Source organism: Eutrigla gurnardus (genome assembly GCF_963514095.1).
Source record: "Eutrigla gurnardus genome assembly, chromosome: 11".
NCBI classification, from domain to species: domain Eukaryota; kingdom Metazoa; phylum Chordata; class Actinopteri; order Perciformes; family Triglidae; genus Eutrigla; species Eutrigla gurnardus.
The window spans coordinates 3662078-3689195 of NC_139925.1; the positions used below are offsets into that span (position 1 = coordinate 3662078).

General features: G+C 44.5%; 3 protein-coding genes across 9 annotated transcripts; 1 reads left to right on the plus strand and 2 right to left on the minus strand.

Moving 5' to 3' along the window:
- Positions 1 to 2515: 2515 nt before the first annotated feature.
- mlh1 (mutL homolog 1, colon cancer, nonpolyposis type 2 (E. coli)) lies at positions 2516 to 7932 on the plus strand. The gene is made up of 19 exons (XM_084021881.1): positions 2516 to 2748; positions 3287 to 3377; positions 3502 to 3600; positions 3685 to 3758; positions 3837 to 3909; positions 3987 to 4078; positions 4156 to 4198; positions 4270 to 4358; positions 4441 to 4553; positions 4634 to 4727; positions 4811 to 4964; positions 5087 to 5376; positions 5995 to 6131; positions 6312 to 6420; positions 6495 to 6558; positions 6638 to 6802; positions 6877 to 6969; positions 7040 to 7150; positions 7231 to 7932. The coding sequence occupies exons 1-19, from the start codon at positions 2642 to 2644 to the stop codon at positions 7384 to 7386; spliced, it is 2154 nt and encodes a 717-aa protein (XP_083878007.1). The 5' UTR covers positions 2516 to 2641; the 3' UTR covers positions 7387 to 7932.
- A 361-nt stretch (positions 7933 to 8293) lies between these two features.
- LOC311021371 (leucine-rich repeat flightless-interacting protein 2-like) lies at positions 8294 to 25923 on the minus strand. 7 transcript variants are annotated; one of them, XM_084021882.1, is made up of 15 exons: positions 25747 to 25923; positions 24294 to 24448; positions 19529 to 19615; positions 14584 to 14625; positions 14218 to 14349; positions 13767 to 13838; positions 12754 to 12924; positions 12548 to 12640; positions 12129 to 12221; positions 11438 to 11539; positions 10636 to 10768; positions 9933 to 10103; positions 9777 to 9856; positions 9591 to 9695; positions 8294 to 9124 (listed from the first exon to the last, which is right to left on the minus strand). In XM_084021882.1, the coding sequence occupies exons 2-15, from the start codon at positions 24381 to 24383 to the stop codon at positions 9014 to 9016; spliced, it is 1482 nt and encodes a 493-aa protein (XP_083878008.1). In that variant the 5' UTR covers positions 24384 to 24448; positions 25747 to 25923; the 3' UTR covers positions 8294 to 9013. The 7 variants fall into 7 exon arrangements, with proteins under 7 accessions (XP_083878008.1, XP_083878009.1, XP_083878010.1 ...); XM_084021883.1 differs by lacking the exon at positions 25747 to 25923 and adding an exon at positions 25506 to 25526; XM_084021884.1 differs by lacking the exon at positions 13767 to 13838 and having other exon boundaries at positions 25747 to 25922.
- On the minus strand, positions 14632 to 17413 carry LOC311020683 (leucine-rich repeat flightless-interacting protein 2-like; the record flags this gene model as incomplete). The annotated part of the gene is made up of 8 exons (XM_084020891.1): positions 14632 to 15110; positions 15331 to 15402; positions 15845 to 15901; positions 16048 to 16101; positions 16420 to 16473; positions 16872 to 16961; positions 17194 to 17265; positions 17351 to 17413. Coding segments are annotated over 8 exons (639 nt in total), but the record flags the coding sequence as incomplete, so codon positions are not given.
- Positions 25924 to 27118: the final 1195 nt, after the last annotated feature.

Consider the following 27118-nt stretch of genomic DNA (forward strand, 5'->3'; position numbering starts at 1 on the left):
TCTATGAGAAAATGGTCCTACTTCTCTCTGCTGGCCACCAGGGGGCGACTCCTCTCTGGTTGTATAGAAGTCTATGAGAAAATGGTCCTACTTCTCTCTGCTGTCCACCAGGGGGCGACTCCTCTCTGGTTGTATAGAAGTCTATGAGAAAATGGTCCTACTTCTCTCTGCTGGCCACCAGGGGGCGACTCCTCTTCTTCTTCAATCCAGCATGATGTTCATTTAGTACATTATGGTCCATTTAGTCCACCAGACCAGAAAGCAGGGGATGCTTTAGGGGGCGGGGCTTACCTGCTGATTGACAGGTTAATTGCCCAAAAACAAAAAAAAGCGGCGACAGCCAAAATGCCAGTCGAGACTTCAAGGCGTCAGTGACTACGTCCACATCAACTACACTCTACTTTTAATAATACATATCTCATATCTATATAAATATATAAACACATATATGTAAAAATAGTATTGGTTTTGGTTTCATTCTTAACTCCAACATCTAATTGAGAACTTGGATCAGGTTTGAAACACCGAAACAGAAACCTGGTCTCCTCAGCGTGTCTTCTTCATGCAGGTATTTGAGGACAGCGTGTTCAGGTTGGACCGCATTGAGAAGCTGCCCGTGGTCGTGACTTTCAAACAGCGCCGCTCCCCGGACAGCCTCCTCGCAGCATTTCATTCTGCTGAGATCATCCTCCCCGAGGCCCAAGTTTTAAAACAGCCGAGCAACAGGAGTTCGGCTGCTGCTGGACTCACAGAGGCTGAAGTGGAGCATAGGTTCGTTTTCATTAAAAAACTGAATAGAAATCATCGTACAACATCTCTGAAAACACAGATTTGGACGAGCACCGTTCTGCTGATTCCCTCTGAAGCCACATGGCTCTGTGAGGAATGCAGACACTTATGTGATCAGCCAACTATGTGCACAGTTGAAGATTACATGGACTTCCTTAGAAGTCGAATGCGAGGACGGCAAGACAGAAGAGCTGTTTTTCATGTTTTTAAAAATGTTTTTCACGTTGAATTTAACTTTGAAACAAGTCTTTTTCAATACTTGAGATAATAAAACAATGGAGATTGATTCTGGTGGGAGTGAAGCCACTTTAGATTGAAAGGATTGGGATGGAATGTTGGACATACTGTATTGATTACTGGACCTGGAGTTTAGACTTTTCATTGTGTGAATTATACAGTCAATTCTTCAGGAGCTCAACATTGAAAGATATAGTTAAACATTGATAATACTTACTTGTATTACAGATGTTTTCTGCTAACTAAATCACACATGCACAACAGTTTTGCAACTATATTGGCAGGCGTAGCTGATAGGACAAGTATTGATCTGTAATGGACGGTGACCCTGACCCTTCTTGCAGACCAAGAAGGCCTAAGTACAAACATGCAAGAGACTAGTGTTGTGGTCTAGACTACATGAACCCAGACAAGAGTGCACAGAGACTGAGTCAAGACCAGACTTTCAGGTATCTTTACTTTACTTCAGTATTTATATTTCTACAACTTTTTACTTTTACTCCCTACATTTTAAACATTCTGATCCTTACAAATTCAAAACAGACTTGTAACTTTAGTTTTAATGCATTTGAGGAGAATTATGCAAATAACAAACGTTTTTTTCCATACTAATATGATGCCTATAATAATAATATAATATAATATAATAATATAATTAGTTCAATTTTGTTCACTCATGATTTTTAAATATATAAAAATTGAAGTTTGCTTTAAATAAATGTGTCAGCAACAAAGTCTTTGCACTTTTACATTTTCAAAGCTAAGCAATTAAAAAAAACTAATTATATGATATTATTATATTATATTATTATTATTATAAGCATCATATTAGTATGGTAAAAAACATTTGTTATTTGCATAATTCTCCTCAAATGAATTAAAACTAAAGTAACAAGTCTGTTTTGAATATGTAAGGATCAGAACGTTTAAAATGTAGGGAGTAAAAGTAAAAAGTTGTAGAAATATAAACACTCAAGTAAAGTAAAGATACCTGAAAGGTCGACGTAAGTACAGTAACGTGGTATTTGTACGCGGTTACTTCCAACAGAGACATTAAAGTTTTGTGTGTGTCACGTGGAAAGCTTGTGAATGTGTTTTTAAAAAACCAACCCGCCGTCAGGGGGCGCTGCACTCATTTCGAAGCTACAGCGTTCCATGATATTTAGCAGCGAAGAAGACTTTCAACCAATGACGTCCGCCAGCAGGACGAGGCCCCGCCCCCGGCTTTCTCCCCGCGCAGCGCCATCAAAGATCGTGTATGTTTGAGAAGATGAATCCCCGCGAAAGAAAAAAAAACACGCGAAACAAAGTTTTATACTTCGTGTGATTTCAGCTTTTTTTTGTTGCGGGTAGATTAAGAAATTAAACTTTAACGAGTTATTAGGAAATCTGAGCGAATTACATGACGTCGTTCACTGTAGTCTGGTTCTGACATTTCGATAAGAGTGAGACGTCTTCATTTTATTCCTACTCTCTGGTCCGAGTCAGTAACATGTACAGGTTGTGATGCTACATCGAAGCCCGGGTATAAACCCGTTTAAAACCCGTATGTTACGTGTATGCACAGCTTTTTCCTGCCGTTAAACTCAACCTGAACGTCGGCAGCGCGGTAAACATGGCGGGAGTCATCCGGAGGCTCGACGAGACGGTTGTCAACCGGATAGCAGCGGGAGAAGTGATCCAGCGTCCGGCCAACGCCGTCAAAGAGCTGATAGAGAACTGGTAACTGACTCCATGAGGCAGTTAGTTTGACTTGTGGCTTTAAAAACTGCAGTGGGACCAATTAAGGTGACCAATACAGCAGGAGCCACCGTTGTTTACGTCACTTCGTGGTAAAGTCGCCTGTAACGTAAAGTAGACCAGTCACGTGACTGGTATTGGACGATATGAAAATATCACGATATTATCCCGATATTGTTCTCTTTAAATGAAATAAAAACATACAGGAATCGCTTTACATTTAGTCAAGATTTTTTTTTTTTTTTTACTGCATTAGAGATTTTTGTTTTAGTAAAACAAAACAACAATAATAAAATAATCTTGTTTGTTTTTAATGGCTCTATTTTTCACATCTCTACCACGATAAAGAGCCAGACATCTTTTTCAAGTCGCTTGTGATGATATTTTATGATTTAACCCGATAACTAAAATTCACCACCATCGATTATTCAGACTTTTTTTAATTGTTTTTTATTATTTTTTATTATTATTATATTAACACGTGTGTATTAACTGCTGTGATTTGTATTTCATGTTCCAGTTTGGACGCCAAGTCCACCAACATCCAGGTGACGGTGAAAGACGGCGGACTGAAGCTCCTTCAGATCCAGGACAACGGCACCGGTGTCAGGGTGGGTTCAAATTAAAAATCATGCCACGCCATGACTTTTAATATGTCATAACTATAGATTAACCCAAACAGATACAGAGAGATATTAGTTTGTGACGTCTGACCGAGCTGATGTTTTGATGCAGAGAGAAGACATGGAAATCGTTTGCGAGCGCTTCACCACCAGTAAACTGCAGACCTTCGCCGACCTCTCGGCCATTGCGACCTATGGATTCAGAGGAGAGGTAGAGCAGCGTCGGCCTCAGGGTGAAGGGGAGGGGCTGGCTATTAATTGGTGACACTAATTGATGGTCTGTTCTCGTCTGCAGGCCCTCGCTAGTGTCAGCCACGTCGCCCATGTGACCATAACGACTAAAACGGCCGATGCCAAATGCGCTTACAGGTACAAACGTTTGAATCCCGGTTCAATCGCCTCCCTCCAAGATTACATGAAGTCTGTTTTTAATCAAATTCTCTGCAGAGCCAGCTACAGCGACGGCAAACTGAAAGCCCCCCCCAAACCGTGCGCCGGCAACCAGGGGACACAGATCCTGGTGAGATCCTCATCAGCTCAGATGACTGAATGAAGTGTCTGGATGTTCCTACAGCCGTTTGCCCTCCCTGCCTGCAGGTGGAGGACCTCTTCTACAACGTGTCCACCAGGAGGAAAGCTCTGAAGAGCCCCGGAGACGAGTACTCCCGCATCGTGGAGGTGGTCAGCAGGTCTGTCGTCCTGGCTTTGCCTCCCGTGTCTCTTCTTTAAATGTTTGGATAACTCCCATATTAACGTTGTTTTGAAGGTACGCCATCCACAACTCAGGGAAAAGCTTTTCCGTCAAAAAGGTGAGAAACTTTTTTACCTTTTGTAGAATTTCTTGAGTAAAATCTTTTACAAATATCTATCTTTCTTCCAGCAAGGAGAGACTGTGGCAGATGTGAGGACTCTACCCAACGCGTCTGTAGTGGATAACATTCGAGGGGTTTTTGGCAACGCAGTCAGCAGGTATTAACCAACCAACCAAGAAAGAACAACGTCATGTGACGCAGCCCGTGACCCGGCTCCGTGGGTTTTTTTTCGTTCCCAGGGAGCTGATCCAAGTTGGCTGTGAGGATCAGAAGCTCGCCTACAAGATGACGGGCTACGTCTCCAACGCAAACTACTCGGTGAAGAAATGCATCCTGGTGCTCTTCATCAACCGTGAGTATCCGACGCTCGAAGACGAGGGAATCGTATCAGATGAGTTTGTTAAACGGAGATCGTGCCCTGTGGTGTCTCAGATCGCCTGGTGGAGTCCAGCGCTCTGAAGAAAGCCATCGAGACGGTTTACGCCGCGTACCTTCCCAAGAACACGCATCCTTTTCTGTACCTCAGGTCAGCCGACGTGCGTCCGCCTGTTTTCTTTTACGGGCTGAGGTTGAATTCATGTTTACTGGTCGCTCTCTGATCCCCCACAGCTTGGAGATCGCTCCGCAGAACGTCGACGTGAACGTCCACCCCACGAAACACGAGGTGCACTTCCTGCACGAAGACAGCATCATCGAGAGCGTTCAGAAGCACGTGGAGAGCAAACTTCTGGGCTCCAACTCCTCACGCACGTACTTCACTCAGGTACGCTGAGCGAGCGGATGACCATCTCTGGATCTGCCCGTTCACTTTTTAAGGATTGATCCATTCGTTTGGTGTCTCTTTCTTTTTTTGGAGTTACAAAAACAACCCGTGTGTCTGTTTAGACGTTGCTTCCAGGGCTGTCGGTCTCCGGCGGCAGCGACGCCAAGTCCTCCGGCGCCGCGGCGGACTCCGGCGACAGAGTCTACGCACATCAGATGGTGAGGACGGACTGTCGCTCGCAGAAGCTGGACGCCTTCCTCCAGCCGAAAGACAAGCCGCCGCCGGCCTCCGAGCCCGAAGCAGCCGCGGTCCAGATGGAGGAGACAGATGACACAGACATGCTGCAGGCCCTGGCTGAGCAGGAAGCAGAGGGGTCAAAGGGCAACGAAGACCATTCTGACGGCGTTCAAAGGTTTAAAAAAAAAAGAATCGTGTCATCAGTACTGCATGTGCAATCGGCAGAGGAAGTCAGAGTTATGATTAATGCAGTTCAGATCAGGACAGGTCTTGATGGAGTTGCGTAAGAGAGCAGGAAGAAGAATGCAAGAACCGGAATCATCACTCATCGATGACGCCGTCTCAAAATGTCAGCTTCTTTCTGTCTTATGGTTTTACTTCAGGCAAGAAAATACTCTCACGTCTCACTGCTAGCATTGTTAGTTCTGCCAAAATGTTTGAATAAATCCAGGGAAGATGGTGAAGAAAAGCTTGAGATCCAGATATTAATCTCTAAAAACGAGCTGATGAGGGTAAATACTGGAGTTACATTCATTAGAGAGCTACTGAAGAGAATGGCCTCATGGCACATTTTATAGTCAGCAAAATGTGTTTCTGCTGCCCCCTTGTGGTTGAAAAAGAGTAATTAATGCGTCCTTGTCAAGAACTTGTTGCTTTTATTCTGGCGGGACAAAAATATATCCTCCACCCCATTAAGGAAGCGATTAAATGCGTGAAACGGTTTCGCTCCGTTAAGTCTCTCTCTGGAGGTGTGTGTGACAGCAAAGTGTGTGTGTGTGTGTGTTGGAGCCAGGAAGCAACCCAGGAAAGAGCAGCATCAGGAGGAAAGAGACGAGGACCCGACGGCTGCAGCCACTTCCAACAGACGAGTCATCAAACTGAACAGCATCAAAGAGCTCCGAGCTGAGGTCACCGAGAACGCACATGAAGGTGAACAAAACACGCTGAATCTGGAAAGAAGTCAACTTTCATCTCTACAATTTTAGAATGTTCTCCTCCAGGCCACTCCTCCTCTCCAAACTGAGTTTTTTCAAACTTCTAGTCACTTCATGTTCCTCTGTAGCACAAGCTACGACTCATATCAAAGTATGTACACACGTTTCTCTCCAGGGCTTCAAGAAATGCTGCAGAAGCACTCGTTCGTGGGCTGTGTGAACCCTCAGTGGACTCTGATCCAGCATCACACCAAACTGTACCTGCTCAACACCACCAAGCTCAGGTCCGACACAGGAAACACACACTCTTTAGTCGCCTCAGCGTTCCTCCATCTCACTCTTTACGTTTCCATCACAGCCAGGAGCTCTTCTACCAAATCCTCACCTACGACTTCGGGAACTTCGGTGTGCTCAGACTCTCCGTGAGTAAAGTCTAGGTTGTTTAAAGCAGCACACACTGGGGACGGGCTGTGATTTATTTTTAATTTTTTTATGGTTCAGACACCGGCTCCGCTCTACGACCTCGCCATGTTGGCTCTGGACTCGGAGGAAAGCGGCTGGACGGAAGACGACGGTCCTAAAGAAGGCCTGGCTCAGTACATCGTGGACTTCCTGAGGAAGAAGACCGAGATGCTGGAGGACTATTTCTCAGTGGAGATAGACCAGGTCAGTTGGAACGGAGGGGGGGGTCAAGATAAAACATTTCAAACGTTGATTTCTGCCGCCGTCGTCTGTTGCAGGACGGGAATCTAACGGGGCTGCCGCTGCTGCTCGACAAGTACACGCCGCTGATGGAGGGCCTCCCCATGTTCATCCTACGCCTGGCCACCGAGGTGAATTCTCTCTCCTCATTTATCACTCTTCCTGAGACAAAGCGAATCTAAAACACGTGGTGGTGTGCAGGTGAACTGGGACAACGAAAAGGAGTGCTTCAGAGACTTCAGCAAGGAGTGCAGCATGTTCTACTCCATCAGGAAGCAGTACGTCCTGGAGGCGGAGCCGGGAGAGCAGCAGGTGGGAACCCACGTTTAAACCAATAATGCTGATTTTAACGTCCTTTGCTTTACAAGGAACAAACTGCGGTTGTGTTTCAGGATTCTGACGTCGACTCGTGGCGTTGGAAAGTCGAGCACGTCATCTTCAAAGCCTTCCGAAGCCTCCTGAGTCCGCCGAAGAGCTTCAGCGAGGACGGCACCGTGCTGCAGATCGCCAACCTCCCGGATCTCTATAAAGTGTTTGAGAGGTGCTGAGTCCGACCACGCTGCCCTTTTTATACTCAACGTGACGTCTGTTCTGTAAATAAATACTCGTGTGACGAAGAGGCTTTGGATGTTTTGTCTTAACGAGAGGGGAAAGAACAGTTTTCCATGACGTCCCAGGAAACCCCTGTTCTGAACGGCCTTTAATCGTGCCAAGGCTACACATGGTTTTCTAAATGAGACTTGGAAGAGGCGACCAGGAAAAAAGGCAGAAGCGGGTCATGAGCCTCGTAACGATGCGTTAGCGGTGCCAGCGCTCCAGCTCGACTTTTATTACGGCGGCGTGGAGGGAATTAACACCACCGCTAATGTTTCCACACAACGTCTGGACAACGACGAGTTTGTAACACCTCCGAGCCCGAATGATGAAAATCTGCAAAACTATTTATTTACTATGACTCAGGCTTCGTTCTTCCAATCACATAATCCAACTTTAATTAAAACCAGAGTTCAGACTCGGGAAAAAGAAAACTATTTTTAAACAACTTGTCTTTTCCTTGACTGATGATTCAAAACTGCAAAAATAAAACTGATTTTACACCAGATGTGGGAAGAAACAAAGTACAAATACTCTGTTACTGTATTTCTATTTTCATATTTTACTCATTTTACTGAATTTTGAAGGAAATTATCTATATCTATTCTTTTTCATTTCTTATTTAGATACAAGATTCAATTAACCTTGCATAAAAACCAGCCAATAGAAATGTGCTTCATACTTTTAGTAGATTTCAGCCTGTACTTCACTTTTCCCTGTTCTGCTGTAAAACTGTTGCCTTGGTAACGGCAAGTAAGCATCGGATTGGATTCTTGATTAAAGAAAGTCGACACCGATTTGAAAAAGTGGCAAAAAGTAAAACTGCATCACAAGGAAAAAAAATAGAGATTATATACACAGTTCTGTAAATTACACATTTATTTTCAAGAAATCTTTTAAATATTTGAAAAAAAAAAAAATCAATGAAACCGCAGCAGACACAGTTGGTTCTACATTTCTTTTTTTTTCAAATAACGACTGCACTTTTTTTTTAGTTTTTAGTTTTTTTAAATACATCTTTTCAGTACCGGTTAAAAAGGATTATTGTTTCGACCCCCGGTCTCCTCGTGTGAAAAGGCACTTCACTGTGTGAGGGGGAAGCTGGGAAGGTGCGAGGCCGGAGGAGCAGCCGTGACGTTGAATAGTTTAAAAGCATCATTATACTCATTCATGCAACTTATCAAAAAGAAAAACAAACAAAAAGAAGAGCCGAGCACCCGGCCAGAGGGAGGAAGTCTCGTGGATAACATGATGCTGTACAAAGCTCTGAAAATGAAGTAGTGACTAGAGAAATCCCTCAGATGCATCTCCCAGCAACTTGATAGTTTATTAGTTTACTTTCTGAGTCGTTCCTCCAAAAACACTGCCAGACAAAAAACAACTTCCTTTTTCTGTTTTTAAAAAAGGACAGTTCAGTTTCTTGCCTGTGCTACATGTTTTTCTGTTTTCCTTAAAGTGTTTTTGGTTAGCTACAAATCTTAAGGGTTACAGCTAAGAATGGAAATGTGCTCCCGACGCAATATGGCAGTCAGAGGTCTGAGGTGCGAGTTTTAAGGGCTTCTGTGGTGACGCTGCCTTGCCTCACTGCTGCGACAGAAGGGCGTTCCTGTTGGCCTTCATCTTCTCGAGGCGCTTTACTAGGTGGTTGTTGGTCATCTCCATCTCCTCGTTCTTATCTAGAGCCGTGCGCAGCTGTGGGGGAGCAGAGAGGAGAGCTTTTATTAGTTTATTTTAACGGGTAACAACTATTAGAGAGGGAGGTTTGGTTTTAGCCCCTGGTTCTCCGCCCTCTACTGGACGGCATGAGTACTGCCAGGGGTCAGCTAATCAGGACGTGCCTACCCGGATACCAACGATCCGATGTAATGATCATTAAAAGCATTATAAATCTGCACCTCGGGTCCCGGATTTAATCCTTTTACAAAAATTCATCCTGCTGTCACGTGTGACGTCACGGCGGCCTTTTACCCCCAAAATCAGATCACTCCATCCTTGAGTCCAGGTGGACGTTTGTGCCAAATTCTACAGAGATCTCTCAAGGTGTAATCATGAGGATTCCCTCCAACCTGGAGGTGTAATAAAGCCACTAGAGCTGCAGTGGTGGTGTAGTTAACATTCAGCCTTCTTCATTACGTTTCATGCAAGTCTGTGTCTTTACCTCTCGTTGAAGTTTCCGTTTTTCCGCTTTAAGCTCGTCTTCTACTTTCTCCGAGACGTCTGCTGATGACTTGAACCTGACCACTTGGCCTTCAAGTCTGTTAATCTGGAAACACACGAGGAGCGTTTGAGTATCCGTGATCACGTTTCTACGATCTTTACGTGCTAATATCTGACTCAAACTTACATTCTGCTCCATTGTGGCCATTTCCTGTTCCGCCTTCGAAAGCTTGAATTTGTATTCACTAATCTGTCTGTTGGAATCTCCTGCAGAGGAAAACAGACACCGGTCAGTTTGAAGATACAAAGTGTTGAAAAGCTGTGCGTGTTGACATGAACTCACTCTGCATCTCAATGATGTGCAGGTCTGTACCGTTCTCCATCCTCTCCCCGTCCGTGTATGTGCTGTCCATCTTAGAGTGTTTCTGCCTCTCCTCCTCCAGCTGATTCTTCAGCTTCCTGATCTGAGCCAACAGTTCGTCTTTCTCCTCCGCCAACTTGCGTAGCCTCACGTCTACCAAACAGACAAGTTAAGTTGGTGAAGTCCATTGTGACGAGCAGAACCCTGATCTTAGCAGGTTGATGCTAACACGCCCTGAAATGTGGTTTCCTGTAAATAAAAACTCCACCTACTTGTCTGATCTTCTCCACCACCACTCCCCTTCCAGAGCACTACGGTCAGCAGACCAACTGAGGCTGGAAGAACCCAAGTCCAGGCTAAAAACTAGGGGGGGCAGAGCCTTTGCAGTAGCAGCCCCTGACTCTGGAACTGCCTCCCCCTCCACATCCCAGTCTCTGAATAAGTCCCTTTAAAAGACTCCCCTCTATTCACTTGCCTTTGGCTAGTCTCTCCTTTTATGTGCCAGTATTTAGTGCCTCTGGACACTTTTTTATTGCATTTTTTAAACGTATTTTATCTGTAGTCCTTTTCTTTTTGTGTGCCTTAGTTTATTCTTTGATTATTGCACTTTATTGTGAAGCACTTTGGTGCGGCTAAGCCGTCTGTAAATGCTATATAAATAAAATTGACTTTGACAGAAGCTCACCCAGCGGGCCCTCTCCTGCAGACTCCAGCACCTGGGCGGCCTCCTGGGAGACCACGGTGATCCCCGAGGACAGAGGCTCGTGGTTGACGTCTCCGTTTGGCGTGCCGTCCGGGATGATGACCAGGCCGTGTTTCTGTGGCGAGGGAACAGTAATGACTGAGGACTGGCTCCACTTCCACACATCACAGTACAGAGGCTTTTATATGTGTATACACCACATCCGTCACCACCAATTAGTGATCAAACAGACCAAAAGTTGGCCGCTATGAATGGATGGAAAACTTACAACTTGAAAAGTAAAAGGCCAGTTCAAATACAGGGATACACGATATATAAAGCAATAAAATGAAATTATTGTTACTGAAGAATCCTCTCCTCTCTACCAGCCGGTGTTTACCTGCACAGCTTTAATTAGTAATAATATGTTGTACTAATGATGTTTAACCCTACACATGCTTGTCAGTAGTCTACAGATAAAACAAGGTTATTATAAACAAGTCGTATTATCGGTTATCATTTTGGTATCAGCTACAACAAACAAGATCATTATCCGTATGTTTGCCACAGTGACGTTATATACATATAAAGAACAAGTATTTCATATAGTACACTGTAGTCATGGTTTAAGTACGTGTTGAGTAGTGAAAAACAAAGAGGCAGAAGTAAAGAATACAACACAACATCAGCTTTAATAGCATTAAGTGGCTTCGTTCCAACCAAAAGGAAAAGCAGTAAAAGTGGTTGTGGGCCAGAGACTCCTGTAATCTAGTTTGTTTTTCTGTGGGACTGGAGGAGGACCTACCTCTCCTGCTTTGGCCTTCCCCTTGATGTCAGCAAGCTCATCTCTGAGCTCGTCCCTCTCATTCCTAATGCAATCAAAGTACTCTTTCTGCCTCTCTAGCGCCTGGACGCCACACGGACCAGAGAAAAGACAAAGAGACGGGAGGAGAAGAGGCAGAGGAGAAGTTGGATTGACTCTGGACACACATGCAAACACCACATGCTACAGCAAAGACCTCGTCCGTGCACCAACATGCACCGACTGTGCACATGGAGCCGGCGGCGAGGACGTAGAAACACAAAGACACACGGATGACAAAGTGAAGAGGTCTGAAGGAGGCTGTGAACACTACATACTGATGCTTTCATCACTAACAGTCTGACTTCACCTACAGAACTACCTGATCCACAGGTGGAACATGCACGTCATGCTAACATATTCCCTTTTTTAAGTTTCCATGACATCCTGAATAAAAGTGTTTATTGTGCAGGCTTCCACACAGTGCACACTTGCATTATTAGCTCAGGTCATGGGATCCAAACTGGAAAACCCCGTTATTTCCACATGCAGCAATTCCAAACTGTGATTGTGACCAGGTATGTGCTAACGCCCAAAGGGGTCTCCAACATGCAGAGACAGCATGAGAGGCAAACCAGGTGAACGGACACTAGCGTCTAAAAGGGCTGAAAAGCACAGCTATCTACCCTCCTACCCCGATCTTTTTGTCCTTCCAGTTTATCGTTTCCTGCAGGTCAAACACCTCTCTGGTGAGGTCATCTAACTTAGTCTGCATTCGCTGGCTCTCCTGGAGCGGTCACAAAGACGACACAGTACGGTGAAAGAAGAGGAGAGGGGAAATTGAATGGGAAAACAACAAAAAAAGGAGTGAAAATGCACTTAAAAGACACACACACAGATACAGAAACGTAGAGATAGGAACAGGTGAAACCAGGGGAGAAGATGCTGAGGAAGGAATGGATGATAGAGTCAGATAGGACAACGAGGCCAAATGTGAGAAGAGGCAGACCAGGGCCAATCGATCCTGATCAAGTTCCTGCAGAGCAGAGCGCCCTCTGCAGTCTGCACAGAGGCTGAAAGAAGGGTTTCTCTAATGCAAAGGGCAGCCTTTACCTCTATAAGCTCATCTCTCTGGCGAATCCCTTCTTTCAGCTCGTCCTGTTTGTGCTGCAGGACCGTACACGTGTGCTTTTGTCTTTCTAGTTCCTGAAACCAGAAACACAACACTTCAGCCACAGCGCTTCCATACGGATCATTTTAACGGCAAGAAATAATCTGTCATGTGGTTGAATATGATAAAAAGCTTGGGAACGTTTCACCTTTGACTTGTCTTCCAGCTCCCTCCTCATCTCAGCCATCTGCTCCTCCATCTCCTCGATGACGTCCTTTAGCGTGTCCACGTGATAGATGAGGTTGCCTTTGTCGTTGTCCAGCTGTGCGTTCGACACCATGGCTTTCTTATACTTCTCCTCCACCTCTGCAAGGGACTCCTGATAAGGGGAGCATGTTAATGTGAACAAGGGTAGACCGGTTCATGGCACAGCTCACCTCCATGCACCAGGCGGGCTCTCCGGGTTACAAACAATTAGTTGTGTGACACACATTGGCCAAACATACTGCACACGTCTTTTCTTAATGCTAAATAATTAAGTAAAAGGCATAATTTTTTGCCACCTTTTTTAAAACAGGCTATTTGGTGACTAATACGTGTGGTGCAAGTGGTGACATTGATCACGCAACTATAATCAGAATGCGTTGGATCACTTTCAGGAGTGAAACAAGGCGTGGGCGGTGTGGAAAGGGGATCTGAAAGAGAACTACAAGTGAACAACCAGGCAACGAGATGAAGAAAAGTCACTACAAGTGCTTCAGCTGATCAGACTCTACCAAGAACAAGACAGGAGTCAGGTTTGTTAGTACGCTACTCTTAGAACCAGTAACCAGTAGAAGTGATCCAACACTGTGGCACTGAGAGCCCGGCTGGAAGGAGGAACTTGGGAATTGAAAGCAAGACCGTTATCTGTCAGCAGGTGGAGCCTTTTAACTCTTCTCCTTCAAACTTTAGAGCTCGGCTGAAATGTGGGAGTGCCTTCACTCTTTCAGGCCACAACCAGCGTGTTGGAACAAAACAGGAAGTGAGGGAAGATCATGCAAAAGAACCATCATTCCGCAATTTACACTGGGAGCACGCAAAGACATGGCTGTGGTGTTAGGAGCTACAGGGGAGGGAGGGGGGCAACAGAGGGGTATGAGGAGGCAGGGGAGGGGTTAGTGACGCCATACTGCTCCCAGAGGACAAGAGAAGGCATGCTGTGAGCTCAAGCCCCTCTACCTTCAGCTCTTTAAGCCCCTGCATGTACCGCCCTTCTACATCCTGAATCTGGTCCTTTAGTTCATAGATATCCTGTAGAGCAGATGGAAGGAATGGTTGGGGTGAACTGGGGCGTCAGAGAGGGTGGGAGGAGAGATAACAAAGCACCCGGGCTGCCATGTCAAAAACCATCCAGATGGCATACACATACCAGCGCACCCAAATATAAAAAGGAGCAGCTTCACAGGACACATGTCACATCCATAGAGAAAAAACGGTTAAAAGCAGACACTTAGGACAGCAGAGGGGGAAAAAACAAAACGCTGTGGGAGTTTCAGATGAAGGAACAGATATATAAATGTGTTTTAGCATTTAAGCTCTATGATAATGTGATGATGGACATCTGGAGTTAAACAAGTCACATGACAGCCTTTTCCCATCAGTGTAGAAGGGTGTGTGTTGTTCACCTTACCCTAAGTTCACTGAGACTGGTGTCGGGGTCGTAAGCGCTCCCCGTGTCGGCGCTGCCCCGCCGTGACGAGGAGCCGCCCAGCGACGCCAACGTGGCCGCCGAGAGGCCCGGGGTGGCGCAGCGGGAAGACGGCTGAGAACACAACGGAGAACCGTCAGAGAAACAGCACACAAGGCCTTTTTATATAAACTCCATCAAACTAGATCACAATCTCACAGGCCGAGTGTATAAAAGCAAGATAACATAATAATGTGGTTACATGGATGCTGCCTTAATACGGCATAGAAATCAATTTATTGTTCCGTGCTGCGATGCCTGTGTGGTGCCTGGTGAAGAATATGAATGGAAAAATAACGCTGCGCTCACCCGACTGAAATCTGAGTACTGCTTGTCACATTTTTCATCCAGCTGAAAGAAAGAGAAGAAATGTTATAAACAGATCGGTTTCTAGGGAGTCGTCGTTGGGAGTCGTTTCCACATCTGTGAATCAGGGAGTTAGTCCACGAGTTAATACGAGTCTGGGATAAGTGCTGCATGTTCACAGATCATAAAGAGGTTTGACAAACAATCAAATGAATCACACACACACGACTCCGTTTAAAGAGTCCATGCCGCTGCACTCTGCAGTCACGTCCACTTCAACGTATTTATAGACAATAAAAACACTTTAAAAAAACCACACTGTCGGATAAGTTTGGAAAACCAAAATGTTATTTTCAATCATGCACCATTTGAGGGTTGCACTGCACGTTTCCAGCCGACAGCTGCGAACTTACAGTAGAGTCCAAATCTGGAATGCTCAGATCATCGAGGTCAGACACAATACTGCCTCTTCGGTTGGTGCGGCTAAAATAATCAGCAGCCGACTCACTAATGTCCGAGAAGTCAGACGACTGCTCATGACACACGGGAGGATGAAGGGAGGAAAGAGAGGAAAGGGACAGAAGAGAAAAGAAGAAGGGATGACATATACAGCCAGAGGAGTTCAAGACATTTCAAATGTATCGTCTGCCGTTCAGCTGATGCTCGTATCAGTCCCACTCAACACACGGTTGATTGTGGAATTGAACGGCGTCGATCTAGATTTTGTACAGACCGGTCCCTACAGCTCACCACACTGTCCCTGCGGCCTCTGCTGAAGCGATCCTGCGACACGCTGCTGACAGTGTCATCGTCCGAGGAAGACTGAGAAGGAACACGCACATACATGTAAAACACACGCACAAGATGAGGCGCCACGGCAACCGTCGCACGCACAACAACAGTCTGCTTAAACAGATCATTGGATTACTCTGAAGACTCGACTACTTAATGCCCATTCATGCAATTAGGACAATGATGTCAAAAGCACCAACTGTAGCCAAGTTAGAGAAGAACGACCTCACTAACGACATCTTCAGACTGCACAGCACTGCAGGAGAAATCCTTCAAATCACACACTTGAATGTCAATCCACTATGCTGTTTGGTATGGGTGATGCTGTCCCTAGGAGGGAGGCCAAGTGCCGAGAGGCCAGGGATGAGGGGGGAAGCTGTGTGTGTGTGTGTGTGTGTGTGTGTGTGTGTGTGTGTGTGCGTGGTGTTAGCTGACATCATGCAGGGTGGCGGTGGTTTTAAAAGGTGCTCACCACAGGGCTGCTGCGGGTGGAGCTGGCTCCAGAGGAGTACCAGCTGTATTCAGAGGGCTGCGGATGTGGAGGAGGAGGAGGAGGAGGAGGAGGAGGACAGGGCATCAAAAATGAAGACAGACGTCGGGCCGCATGCACAACAGTGAGCTGCCGTGTAGGCGGCATTGCTGTAACGCCGTTAGACAAACATTCAGGAGACTTACAGGTCTTGAGCTGTGCCCCGAGCCGTAAAGACCGGTGTCGTCACCAATAGAGGCCTACATGTGGGCGACAATGCAGGACTCAGCAAAACACAAGAGGGACTATGAATCTGATTGGTTTTCTCTGGGCCGTGCAATGAACAGAAACAGAATCTGTATTTCAACATCAAGTAGGCCATTTGTTTCAGTGCTCTACAACCAAACTTCTCCCTAATCTAACTGAAGCACAAATCTCTGGCCAGCCACCAAGTGCTCAGTGTCCCGGGGCTAAATATAAGCCACCCTGGGCATCCTATCTGATGTATATGGCACACATGGGGTATGTCTACTTGTGAAGGCAACCAGAGGCATGCAGAGAGATGTTGGCCAACTGACCATGCTGTAGCTGCGAGGCAGCCCCGAGCCGGTGGAGGACAAGGAAGTGGTGGCCTGTCGACAGAGGAGGGGAGCAGGGCAGGTCAGAGGAAAGCTGTAACGGGAATGTGAGGTGGAGAGAAACTAAAGAGGAAACAGGATGAAGGTTTCGCTGACAAAAGTGGAAAAGTGTTGAGTAGTAGTGAGGTCGGGTGACTGTCCCTGTCAACCGTTATCATATTGATGGAGCGCTGCCTTTGTCAGTCACTGTAATTGCATAAATTCAAATGATGACAAGAACTGGGAGAGCCACGCACGCTAGCTTCAAAACCATAATTCTCTTTGCTTTTACGAGACAAACAATATCTCTTATTGCAGGCATATAAATGTCCAATAAACTAGGCCATGCAGATATGAATATACTGCTTTAACCACATCAGCCTGTGATGGACAGCACTGGCAGGATGACCGACCCGAGGCTGATAGGTGGAAGTGGAGAGAGGAGACGCTGGTTTGGTCTTCGTCAGGCTGCTGTACTTCCTTTGATCGTGGTAAAGTCCAGTCTGGAAAGGGCAGCGACACAAGCGTGATGTCACATGACCTCAAACAAACACCGACATAACACATTTTAAAGTGTCAGACGAATATATCTATCTTGACATCTGACGTGATGCTTCACAAGGCAAGGAACAGCCATTCTTATGTGGGTTAAAGTCGATCAACGGTAAATCCCTATGATTAGTCTACACCTCCATGCTTGAGGCTCCAGGAGACACACTGACGGAGTACACTGACCAGCAGGTCCTTCTTGGAGGAGCTGGAAGAAGAAGCCCTTTTATGGCCGAGCACATCATTGTAAACGGAACTCTGTTCAACCCAGAAAAACATATATATTTAAAAAATAAAAGGCAAACGGGGCTGCAGGAACAGCGTTCATCACGTAGGTACATACAGTGGAGCGGGAACTCTTGAGGGCGGAGCTAGAGGTGAGGCCGTCGGACTGAAGAGGAAACGGGAGTCACAAAAGTGATGAAGACGACGTGACATCTGAGAAGCCGCAAGGTTGCTGTTAGGTGTGTGCAAGCTCACTAACACAGGTGAGTGGTTCAACCAGCAACAAGTCATCCAACACGTGAACGCATTAACAACACTACACGTCTGGCCACATTACCAATTTCCAAGCACTATAAAAAGCTGACATTTAAAAGCTTAAAATTCTAAATCAAATATTAGCGTTAGTAAGTCAGAACCACACAGCAACACATGCAAGTGTGATTCACGGTAGATATTCAAAAGTGGAAAAGAAAGCGAAACATGTCTCCGACAGTCTCCTTCCCGGTATCATAAATAATGATAAGAATCTGTCATACACTGTGAATCTCCAGACGTAGATAAAACCGGATTTTAAATCTGAAAACAACCAGTTGCTTCTGGACGCATCCATTGGAATATAACTGGACTCACCTAAGAACAATAATGTTAGCCAGATATGAACTGGTTACATGCTGGGAATCTCATCTTAATCCAAAATGAGTTTCCAAACACACACATGCAAACACACACACACACGACGCACCAACAAATCCTTTCTACGGGAACTGGATCGACCCAAGTCACGTATTGCTGATGATGAGGTTGACTACAAACCAAAAAGAGCAAACATTAGGAGAAACCTTCACAACGCCAACGAATGAATACAACCAAATAAAAGTATTTCGACCACATCTGTGCGCCCCTATGAGAGCGCTGTCTCAATAAAAGTGTCGGGGATTTATTGAGTATTACGCACCCTGTAGCTGCGGACTGACATGACATCATCATCCAGCCCCTGTTGATGTGGAAACATGGAGTCACAGCAGAAAAGCAGACAGAGAGGAACATGGCTGATGAGAGATTAACGGCAGGATGAAGGGAGAAAGAAGAAAGGAAATACAGGGAGACAGAGGAAGCGTGTGGGGAGATACAGACCCGGCGAGGACGGCTGCTGGATAAACTACTACTAGAACCTCTGGCTTTCTCTGAGTCAGCCTGAAATAAGGAAGGAAAGTTGGGAAAGATTACAGAGCGAAAGTAAAAGGGGCTCCATCACAGGGGGTGAGTAAGGTCAACACTCAAACGTTGCTATGCACAGACCAAAACATGCAACAACTTGGGTCATCGTGTTTATAACCACACGGGATGTCATAAACATTTGCAAATGTTTTCCTCTTTCAACACGGCAGCAAGAGTAAAGATATACAATTTTCTCATCTGCTCGTTTGAAAAGGCAACACAACGACACACGATGAACAATCTCTGCTTATCTTTCCCGTGTCGGGAAACACACGGCAATTCATTCCATGCAAAAGTTGTTTATTAGCAGTCAAACGCCTCCCATCCTTTTGCAAAGCAGCGGGGAGTCGGAGGAGTAACACTAAACGTCCAAACCACCTTCTTGCATGCAGACTCACCACCCTAAATAAAGTCAAAGGCCAATGCTCACTCTACAAATACACACGCAGCCACAGATTATGGTGTCTCCAAAGCAAATACCCGCCGAGGCATATTTCCACAGTGAGTTACAGTGTAGTCTGGGAGTCAAGTGTAGCTAAATGGTCAGGCTTCGCCGGAGCTCAATCCCACACAACGGGCTGCGTTAGTGGAGCGAGAGGCGAGAGGCGACGCCGCTCTCGTGCTCGCCTACCATCCACTGGTGGATCTGACCCCATTTTCTGTTGCTACTGCTGCTGGATGAGTGGTAAGAACGCTGGACAGAGGGAGAAACGCCAAGGGGAAACATACAATCATACTTCACGGAAAAACTGCTGAAACTTGAAAAAACGGGGTGAGATTCACGTCAGGAATAGAACTTTTGGTTTCATCCGTGTCCATGCAGCACTTTCATTTTTTCCTTTCTGTGGGTAAATGTTGGTGTACGAACTGTCAGATTAATCTAAAAATGTCTTCTCGAGGCACAAGGCCGCTTTTGGACCAGCTTTTGGACCATCTGATCCAACTGTCAACAAAGCCATTTCCCACATCTAAAGTGTGCTGAGGGCAGCAGTAATGGGGTATCACAATCGCTTCCTTGATGGGTTAAATGATGATCAGAGTGTCTCTTTACCAACCGGATCCACTTTGTGTTTTATACCTCTTTCTGCTGCCGTTCAAGCTCCCTCATTCGAATATCTCTGGCCTCCGCCCGAGCCGCCCTCTTCGCCGCCAGCCTCGCCTCCGCCTGTGGGACACAACATGAACACACTTGTTAGCCATGACAACTCGCAAAAACACGCCCCATTCAGTGCAACAAATAAACACAAGGAAGGAAACTGTTTTAAAAAAAAAACACACACACAGTACAATTTCCATTTCTATTAAGTTTCCTGTAAGAGAAAAAGAGAGAGAGGGTGGAAAATGTACACGTGGGTTGATTTAATTTCTTCACTTCGCTGCTCGAGTGCGGTTGTCAAGCCCTGTGAGGGCCCGGCTCCTCTCACCAGCTGGAAACCAACTAACCCTCACTTTGGATGATGAGAATGACTTCATGGCAGTGCTGCATCGTTACAACGGTGTAGCTGATGAAATTAAATGATGAAGAACTGCTCTAGTTAGGTTAAGTGGACAGTTGGGTGCAGCAAGAGTCTAATGTGTCCATAATACCCTTTCATGCTGATAAAATTGCAATACTGCCTTTTTAAATGCCTTTTCTAAAAACGTCTGAATATTTGATGGTAACTTCACACTAGGAATAATGCATTTACATCAGCCAGCTTGACCTACATAACCACAAATTGGACAGGTATCAGAATATTTCGTCTGTTAAGTAACAAGAAACCGCACTGCAGAAATCCAGAGGTCATATAGAAACACTTTTTTCACCAGAGAGCACAGACTTTATGTTTCTACTGTAAAATGTGCCACTTCCTATATGTCTTGGTGTTTAAAAAACACATTTCCTTCTCAAAAATGGCCTCAAAATCAGCCTACTAATCAGTATCTGCTACCATATGGACACTCCAGCGTACATTCAGCGTGCCCTTAGCTGACCAGTTTTGCCTGTGAGTCACGGCTGTGTCGCCCCCGTCCAGACTGAGTGCTTAGGATGCCTCTTCAACATGTGCTAACCAGCAGTTTCAGGAGGGCTGATTTAAAGCTCTCATGGGGGAAGACGCAGATAGCGCACAAATAAACAGTCAGGAGAAGTACAGGATCGTGAGAAAACAAAGTGAGTCACAATGGTGCGGTTCTGCTCAGTCAGTAAACATGTGGGCGATCTCAGAACTAGCTGAACCTCGTGGAGCGTAAACAAGCCTGAGTCAAACGCCAAACTGGATCCCAACTAAACTCTCCTCTGGGAGCAAAAGTGAGAAGAGATCATCACACAAGTTGTGACCGACCGAGTCAGAATTGAACAGGAGCTAATTTTACAGAGTACCTCAGCAGAAGGAGCTAATTTAGGAGACCCCCCCTCCCTACACACACACACTTAGTACAGCCCTGAGGAGTCACACAGGTGACTATGCAGACTGTCCTTCCATTACGTCCATTACATTCCACACACGTGAAACTGAACATCCCACCAGCAAGGAACGGAGCCAAGCAGCCCTTTATCTCCAGCTAAAAGACGGTCCATAAATACAGCGGGTGGTGTGTGTACAGTATCTCACTGCAGACAAACACTGTCAGCATTCCAGCAACTTCTTATCTGCCCCGCCAGAATAGAAGGCCTGTGGGCATGAGAGTATTCCTGTTTCAATACGAGCCTGGAGTGAACAAACACTGTTCTATAATACAGTTAACAACCACCCAAACTCGTGGTTTTGTTTTGCCGGTGGATGTAGCGTCGTAAGAGGAAAGTGTTGACAAAAAAAAACATTTTAAAAACAGAAAAAAGACACTTTGACTTAGGTAGATTTCAATATGAGGAGGAGTAGGAAGCGATCTGTATTCAGTTGAACTATTTTTCACAGTGACGAAATACTTAAACTTCATTTCCAAAGATGAGTGGAATAAATGGAAACCACGACCCAGAATGATAGTCCAGACATGATGATACAATATACAAATTACATAAAAATGTGGATTTTTTTTGTGTAGCTGATACACAAATCTTTCATCATCACCAATAAATGTGAACAAAAGAATATCATCAAATGATCAGTAACTCCTTTTGTGATTTTTGGAGTCTAACTGATGGTCCTACAATGAAAGTTGGTCCAAGGTGAAAAAGGAAGTAAAACTGTATGAAGGGAGAGAGCAAGCGCGATGGCAAGGGAGGCGGCTGGCCCTCAGCTCTGCACCTGTCGAGCTGTCTGACAGTATGACCCGCTCTGCACAGCAGCACAGCTGAGCTCTCTGGCTCCGTCCTATCTATAGCCTGGCCCATCCGGCCCCAGCTCTCTGATGGATCATGAGGCTGGGAGGGTAACCTGAGCAGCAGCAGTTCCCCATCAAACACACCTCCAGCACGCTGGGCAATCAGAGTCCAGCCACGATAGTAAAAAGTACTATCTTTGGACGGTCAGAGAAAAAAAAAGAAGCCAGAAAAGACATCCGGGATCTGGTAAATTATGACAAATTACAAAAAAAAAAAAAAAGAATCAAAACAATAAATACGAAATTAAACCTGAAGCAGAATTGTATCCATGCCTATGCCCAGCCAACTGCACAATTCTTATCAATAAAATAATCAAGATGCCAAGAAATACGCCTACATATGAGGTATATAAAAAACAAGTTGAAACAGTTCCTTAAAACGAGTAGACTTGTTTGAATATGCCTGCAGCTCTATGTTATGTAAACGACTAACCTTGGGGTCTCTATTGCAACATTAAAATGATAGAATAGTCCCTGAAATGGTTCATTCCTTGCATATGACAAAAACAGGACATTTTAAATCTAAAATAAAATACAGCTACCCTTACAAGCTTGCATAATGAGGGGCTGATCAAATGAGCTTGTCATCGGTATTATGTGCTTTGTTTGTAGTCTCTTAACCGTATAACGAAAAAGAAAATGCAACACTTTCCATTGCAATAATAACTGGTTGATCATATGAACTATGAACTACAGCTTCCACACAAACACACACACCCTGTGTACACCGAGGAAAGTCAATGATTGCCTTGTTCAAGTACCGCTCGCTCCCTTAGATCCTAATGCGAGAGACAACAGGTATGCGACGATCACCTAATTCTCACACTGTCAGATTTCTGAGCAGAGCTGCTGGTATTCAAAGGGACTGACTGCCGGGTAACGTAAGAGGCCTCAGAACTGGGCTGGTGGCGGCGTAGGCTCAAATTCACAAGTCATTCTGAGCGGCGGTCCGTGCCAAGCGCAGGCAGGCTGCAGCTTTCTTTAACGAGGCACAGACAACACAAGGCAGGAGCTGCAGCGTTTTGAAGATTTGTTTCGGAGGGTTGGGGAGTTACACACTGACCCCTTGAGCTGCTTGCACAGTTGATCTAATCTCTGCTCTGCTCCACAAAGAGATTGAGATTCGGGACCTGACTGGGAGGGCCGGATGACTCATGTTTCTATGATCAGCCTGCATGACTATAAAGAGAGCAAATGGAGCCTTGTGCTTCGTGCCCAGGAATGAGGCACCGCACAGATAAAGCATTCTTAAAATGGGTAACGGCAAGTATTTAAGACAAACCAAATCACCCTGTGTTACATTTATACCTGTAATAAAACTTCACCAGAAATCTTTACAGAAACGCTGATTTTGTGTCTTTTCCCTCACTATGCCTACAAAACTAAAGACATTTGAAATCCGAAAACTTTGCATTTTAAATGTTGTAAGCCAACTCCCTCTCTCTCCCTCTCTTTTTCGCTGGAAAAAAGGCAAAGGAATGGCAGCCCTGCTGTGGAACAAAATGGAATAATCCCAGGGCATGTCGTTACAAGCTTCTCTCCTCTGCCCGTGTTTTTCCCCCCAAATGAAAACACTACAAGTCAAGTCAGTCTCTCTGTGGGCCAAAACCAGCTGTCTCACTTGGGCTGAAACACGCGTTAACCAGCGAAACCTGAATGTCCACATTTAAGTGCGTACTTCAGGGTTTCTGTTATTGACACAACTCTGACCACCACGTTTCAAAACAACATCATTTTCTGCGTAATAGGTATAAGTTTCTGTTTCAGGTTGAGTCAACACCCGAGTGTTGAATGTAAGCAAGCCGAACACAAAACACGCCATCTACCACGTTTGAATTTACATCTCAATCTGCTCCATATGTTCAGGAAATCTATTCAGAGCTGCTGTAAAAGCAACAAGTCCTTAAGAGTTATTAGAAGTTAACTTGATTATCATCATAAGTTATTATGTTTACACCATCTATTAAATCAATTTAGCACAGTTCTGCTTCTTTTGTTAAACAATCTCACTACTCACTGTTGTAATGAACAGTTTAGTTTGCAAAAGAACACTAAAAATCATCTAGATCGATTTATTTGGAAAGATGCAAATATCGTTTTCATAAATACTATTTTCATTTTCTAGAAACGTATCATTTAATTGAAAAAAAAAACACTAAAGCATTTTTGTGAGGCAATGATACTGATGCAACATGCAGTATGGGTGTAACTGAAATAAGATTACATAATGTTCAAGGTTCCAGCTTCAATGGTCTCTCTTTCAGTCACAGAGCATCATTCAATCATGGGTGCTGATAATGGTTTAACAGGCGAGTCATGTTCTCTTTATTTTAAAATGTGATGGTTTAACAAATTAACAACATCCGAGGCTGACAAATCAATATTCTACATGTGCTCAAAGAGCCCATTATCTGGGTGAGGATAAACAAGACACTTTGAGCTGGTATAAATCATATTATCATTAATTATGCAATGCATGAATCCCCCTTTGCCCCATAATAGAAAGACGGGGGGGAGTAAGTGATGGAGTTTGAACTTACCTCCCGGGCAATGCTACTCAAAGCCTCATCCTCTGCTGAGAACCGGTCTTTCAGAGGGGCCCGCTTTCTACCAGAGCCTTGTGTCCCCATGTTGCCTCTGCAACCTCAGCTCCACCAGTGACGTGCAGAAAACAGACAGAACTGTATGTAGATCGCTACAAGAAAAGAAGAGACACAAAAGAAACGTATTCAAACGGTCTATAAACAAAGACACATGCTGGAACAATATGATCTGTATCAACAAAATTGTGTATTATGTATCTTACTTTAATTCCTGCAACAACAACAAAAAAACAGCCATTATGGCACCTATGGATAAACAGTTGTGGCTGTTGAACCCACCATGATATGACATGCAGCCTCATCAATCATGTGAACATTTAACCTCCTATGACCTGAGCTCTTTTTTGATATGCATTTTTAATTTCTCTTTGTGATTTGGGTTTATTGGGACCTGATAAGTATAACAACTAAGCATCATCTTTTGACATGATGCAGTTTTTTGAGAAAAATGGTGTCCACATTAAGTATTATAGTATAGACAACCCAAAATGTCTACGCATGTGGACGCCAGGTCTTAAGAGGTTAAATAATCAACAGTTAATAGCAGGGAATGAGAATGATCGAAAATGGTGATGATGCTTGGTTTAATAGCATCCCTCATCACAGTGTATTTTGATGGATATCCTGACAGTATTAGTTTAACAGATGGCACAGACAAAGAGCTCTTGAGGAACACGCCTAGTTTAGGACCCAGCTGAGTCAGAGATGGCTCTCAATGAAGACGTGTGATTAAACCGAACCGCGTGGGTCCAAACACATTCAAACGTACCAGTCTGACCCGCTCCAAACCCGCACAAATCAATAACGATCCTTGGCCAGTTAGCAACATAATGCAAAGTTAGCACACGTTTAATCGAACTTCAGCTAACTCACTTGAAACATGAACTCGGGACAGTTTTCCACCTCCAACTACTAACAGAGCTAACATTACAGTCCCTCTACTGTGTCCACTAATAAAGGGGATAGTAACACACGTTACCTTAGCGAGGATGAAGTCAAAGTTACGCCAATGCACCGCCCCTGGTAGCATTAGCTGGCTAATTATACTAACTATGGTTAGCCAACTCAACCATAAGCTACTAAGTGCTATCGTTAACTAGCATTCCGTTTCCCCAAATTCTCATTTAAATTTTTTTTTAGCTAGGTTACCTTTTTATTTTTGTCCTTCCGCCGACAAAAAAAAAAGAGTATTATTCACGCATGTCCTTCCCCCCAGCAATGACCCCCAAAACCCCCGACGATCTTCCACTAGGAGCCCAAGGCTAAGTTATGCTAGCTGGGTAGTTAGCTTAGCTAGCCAGTGGAGCTAACCTCGACTCTCCTGAGAGGCAGACAGGGCAAACCGGCACCGATCCCTCTCCCCCTCCCCAAAAAAAACACATAACGTTACCTCTTCGACACCTTTAAATAACCCAAAATAGCGCCGAGGTGTTGTCCCTTTTCCCCCGGAGGCTTAGCGGAGCGCCATTCGGCGTCTCTTCAGAGATCGGTAGTGTTTTTGTCCACACTGACAGCTGTCATCAGTCCGCCTTTCCAGCGCTTTCCAACTGCCCCAGTGTGGCTAGCTCCAAAGGTCCCGGATGTTGGGGGGAAAATTAGGGTGTGATGCTGCCTTCGCGGACCGTCAGAAATATCACAACGCCAACAAGAGAGGGGGGGGGGGGGGGGGGGTGGTTTTCTATTGAGTGATAAATAGTAGGTCTGGTATTACAACGTATGCAGTGACTTTCCAGTGCTTGATATTTAGCGGCTGACAGCATGGAAACTTTTAAAAAAGCGATGACGCGCACTGGTGGAGGTGTTATTGTTAGTATATGAATATCCGACTGTAAAATACAATTTTTCGCATTTAACCAATAACAGCTGATTACTATATGACCGGGAATTTGTTTTCAAATTCATAAAAAAAATACAGGTATTTTTCTTATTAACTGAAATTCGAAGACTAATATAAACTCACGTTGGCCTCAGACTTTTCTTACTTTTCAAGCGCTGACTAACGTTTAGATGTTTACCTCAGAAAAAAATAGTTACATATAATAATAGAATATATCTTGGGCGCACATTATTTTTGCATAATTTTAAGCTAATTGAATGCAATTACAAACCACACCACATATTTACTGTACAGGTCGCAAAACAGGCCTAGCTAATGTAATATTTGATCACCTATAAAATTGTACAAAGCTTATATGTTCTATATTGCATCTTATATAGTTCATAAAAGATACTTATTTAGTTGCCACTAGATCACCAAGGGAGCGCAAAAGCACTGTTGACTACTGCTAATTACAATCATTAACCACAAGGGGGCAGTGGTGGATAAGCTTCTTCTTTAGCTGTGTGAAACATCAGTGTTTCAAACATGTAGTTACACCACGTGTAAATGGATATGCTCGAACATAAATAAAGCAGTTAATTCTGTATGAGCTGCTGGTTCCCTGATGACGTGACTGCAAATATCGGGTATTGTGGCACAATACAGTCTGACGTTTCCAAAGATAATGAAAGGATAAAAAATTATTATTGCTGACACTTTTTTATGTGTTAAAGCGAGCCAACATTTATGCATAAATGCATAAAGAGTATAAGAGTATGTAAAGAGTATATGTATAAGAGTATGAACAATGCAAGCAGTACAAGTATATGTCTCGCCATTACAGGTCATCTACTATATACACTGTCTATTTTTTTTCTATTTTTATTTATTTTATTTTATTCTATTTTTATTCATTTCCTGAATTTATTCTATTTTAATTAAT

Excerpts from the sequence above, each read along its gene's own strand:
- LOC311021371 (XM_084021882.1), bottom strand. The coding sequence starts at position 24,383 with ATGGGGACACAAGGCTCTGGTAGAAAGCGGGCCCCTCTGAAAGACCGG. Across the intron at positions 11,540-12,128 it reads GGAAGGACAAAAAGATCGGG|GCGCTAGAGAGGCAGAAAGA; the intron begins GTAGGAGGGTAG and ends TGTGGCGTCCAG. Across the intron at positions 10,104-10,635 it reads TGCAGGAGAGGGCCCGCTGG|ACGTGAGGCTACGCAAGTTG; the intron begins GTGAGCTTCTGT and ends TCTGTTTGGTAG.
- mlh1 (XM_084021881.1), top strand. The coding sequence starts at position 2,642 with ATGGCGGGAGTCATCCGGAGGCTCGACGAGACGGTTGTCAACCGGATA. Across the intron at positions 4,554-4,633 it reads CCTGGTGCTCTTCATCAACC|ATCGCCTGGTGGAGTCCAGC; the intron begins GTGAGTATCCGA and ends GTGGTGTCTCAG. Across the intron at positions 6,132-6,311 it reads CACCGAGAACGCACATGAAG|GGCTTCAAGAAATGCTGCAG; the intron begins GTGAACAAAACA and ends GTTTCTCTCCAG.